Raw genomic sequence first — 3,352 nt, 5'->3', positions numbered from 1 at the left:
GTATCTTTAGTAGAAATGGGGTTTCACCATGTTGGCCAGGCTGGTCTCGAACTCCTGATCTTGTGATACACCTGCCTCAGCCTCCCAGAGTGCTGGGATTGCAGGCGTGAGTCACCATGCCTGGCCTTCAACTTGGATTTCTAAGAATTTTTTTATCTGAATTTTCCATGTTACAGCACTTTGTTATTTTTTCTTAGGTACAGTATCTTAATTTTCTAAACTTTCTCTTTATATAATTTGTTTATTTCATGTTGCTTTTTTTCTGGATCAGATCTTCCATGTTAACAACTTACCTCATATGTCTGGTAAATCCTTGGTTATTTGCTCCTTAGTAAGAGAATGGGACTAGGCCGGGCACAGTGGCTCATGCCTGTAATCCCAGCACTTTGGGAGGCTGAGGCGGGTGGATCCCCTGTGGTCAGGAGTTGGAGACCAGACTGGCTCACATGGTGAAACCCCATCTCTAAAAATACAAAAATTAGGCAGGCGTGGTGGTGCATGCCTGTAGTCCCAGCTACTCAGGAGGCTGAAGCACAAGAATCACTTGAACCCAGGAGGCAGAGGTTGCAGTGAACTGAGATCATGCCATTGCACTCCAGCTTGGGCAACAAGAGTGAAACTCCGTCTCAAAAAAAAAAAAAAAGAAACAACTACTGTTAACATTTGTATATACTTTGTCTACTTTTTATACTTGTATATTTTTATATACACATTCACATTGTTTCATAATCAGAATCATACCATATATTTTTAGTTTGTGTCTTTCTTCACCTAATCATTTTCCAATGTCAGAACATAATCCTTTTTTTATTTTATTTTTTTCTTTTTTTTGAGATGGAGCCTCACTTTTTCGCCCAGGTTGGAGTACAGTGGCGTGATCTTGGCTCACTATAGACTACGCCTCCCAGTTTCAAGCAGATCTCACGCCTCAGCCTCCTGAGTAGCTGGGATTACAGGCATACACCACCACACGTGGCTGTTATTATTATTATTATTATTTGAGATGGAGTCTTGCTCTGTCGCCTAGGCTGGAGTGCAGTGGCGCGATCTCGGCTCACTGCAACCTCCGCCTCCCAGGTTCAAGCAATTCTCCTGCCTCGGCTTCCAGAGCAGCTGCGATTATAGGTGCCTGCCACCATACCCGGCTAATTTTTTGTGTTTTAGTAGAGACAAGGTGTCACCATGTTGGTCAGTCTGGTCTCGAACTCCTGACCTCGTGATCCACCCACCCTGACCTCTCCAAATGCTGGGATTGCAGGCATGAGCCACCACGCCCAGCAACATTTTGTATTTTTAGTAGAGATGGGATTTCGCTATGTTGGCCAGGCCAGTCTAGAACTCCTGGCCTCAAGTTATCTGCCTGCCTCAGTCTCCCAAAGTGTTGGTACTGCAGGCATGAGCCACTGCAATTGGCCCTAATCTTTGAAAACAAAATTTCTAATGGTTTTATAATACAGTGTGACTGTCATATAACTTTATCATGATTTATATAACTTTATCATGATTTATTTAACTATTGTCCCATTGATAAAGATTTCTATTTCTTCCAGTTTTTTTTTTTTTTTCTCCCTAATCTAAGTTAGTCTAGACTGTAAGCTTTATGTAGTCTGGGAATGTCCATCTTGTTCATCTTGTTCATCATTCTGTCTTCAATGCTTAGTGCACTGTCTCATGTGGAGCAGTGGTTCAGGGAATGTTTTGTTAAGACAACAGTTTTGAACAAAACATTATTTCTTTAAGTTAAAATCTATGAAGGGCTATTACTGGGTTGAAAGATAAAACTTTTTAAAGGTTCTCAATAATTTATTTTTCTTTTTTTTTTTTTCAGAATAAGAAACAAGGATGTAAAAATGAGGAGGTACTTGCTGTACTAGGCCATGAACTGGGGCACTGGAAGTTGGGACATACAGTCAAAAATATCATTATTAGCCAGGTAAGTGTGGAGTGACAATTCTTTTTTTATGGCATGGTAGTCAAATTAGAACTATGGCAGGCATGAGAGGTCACATAAGAGAGGTCAAGACAGACACCACAGCCAGGCTACCTGGTTTCCCATCACAGCTCCCTGACTTAACTACCGGTGTGACCTCAGGCAAGTTCCTTAACCTCTGCTTCTGTCTCCTCATTGAATGATAATACCTCATAGGACTGGTTAAGAATTAAGTGAGTTAATACATGTAAAGATTTTAGACTAGCACCTGGAATGTGGTGAGCACTATATAAATTATTGTTACCACCACCATCACCTCCAGAGTAAGAACTTGAAAGATCAAAAGGATCAAGCCTAGATAAGTTGGACATTAAAATGCTTTTTTAAAATTAAATTAAAATATTTTTTTGAGGCCGGGCGCGGTGGCTCAAGCCTGTAATCCCAGCACTTTGGGAGGCCGAGACGGGTGGATCACGAGGTCAGCAGATCGAGACCATCCTGAGCTACATGGTGAAACCCCGTCTCTACTAAAAAATACAAAAACTAGCCGGGCGAGATGGTGGGCGCCTGTAGTCCCAGCTACTCAGGAGGCTGAGGCAGGAGAATGGCGTGAACCTGAGAAGCGGAGCTTGCAGTGAGCCGAGACCGCGCCACTGCACTCCATCCTGGGCGACAGAGTGAGACTCAAAAAAAAAATTTAGATAAAATTCACATAAGATTCACCATCTTAACCATTTTAAAGCGTGTAATTCAGTGGCTTATAGTATATTCAAAAAGTTGTATAACCATCACTAAACCACTATCTAATTCATCCTTTTACTTTTAACCTTGGCCTTATATTTTCAATGTGTCTCTTGTATACAACATGTCAATAGATTTTATTATGGTTGTTTTTAAAGCTATACTGACAGTTACTATCTTTTTATTGACAGGTTGAGTTTATGTATGTTGTGATTACTGATATATTTGGAATTATTTCTACCATATTATTTTATGCCCTTTGTGTCTCTTTTCTGTGCTTTCTGTTCTCCACCCTTATCTTCTCCTCACCTCAACACAACACATATACCCTCCCACTTTTTTCTAAGAACTGATTGAAGGTTTTTAAAAAATTCTGCTTAGGTCATTATTCATCTTTGGATGTTCTTGTATTACTATTCTTTTAATGATTGCCGCTAAAACTTAAGCATGCCCACATATCTGAAGATCTTAAAATACATGGTATCTTCACTATTTCCTGAACAATCCAGGGTCCTTAAATACTTTGAAACCATTATGCCTTTCATCTTTTATTTTAGTTTTATCCTGTTCATTGTTTTTGTGTGTGTGTTTTTTCTTTTGTTTTTTTGAGATGGAGTCTCGCTCTGTCGCCCAGGCTGGAGTGCAGTGGCCAGATCTCAGCTCACTGCAAGCTTTGCCTCT

The 3,352-nt window shown here is 40.4% G+C and overlaps 1 protein-coding gene across 1 annotated transcript in view; it reads left to right on the top strand.

Moving 5' to 3' along the window:
- ZMPSTE24 (zinc metallopeptidase STE24) overlaps positions 1-3,352 on the top strand; it is a 50,049-nt gene that overhangs the window by 39,360 nt on the left and 7,337 nt on the right. Inside the window, exon 8 of the mRNA XM_011955214.1 lies at positions 1,829-1,933. Within this exon, the coding sequence (XP_011810604.1) occupies positions 1,829-1,933 (105 nt within the window). The remainder of the gene's footprint in view (positions 1-1,828; positions 1,934-3,352) is intronic.

Source organism: Colobus angolensis, unplaced genomic scaffold (genome assembly GCF_000951035.1).
Source record: "Colobus angolensis palliatus isolate OR3802 unplaced genomic scaffold, Cang.pa_1.0 Scaffold399, whole genome shotgun sequence".
Taxonomy (NCBI): Eukaryota; Metazoa; Chordata; class Mammalia; order Primates; family Cercopithecidae; genus Colobus; species Colobus angolensis.
This window is presented reverse-complemented; position numbering and strand designations above follow the sequence as displayed.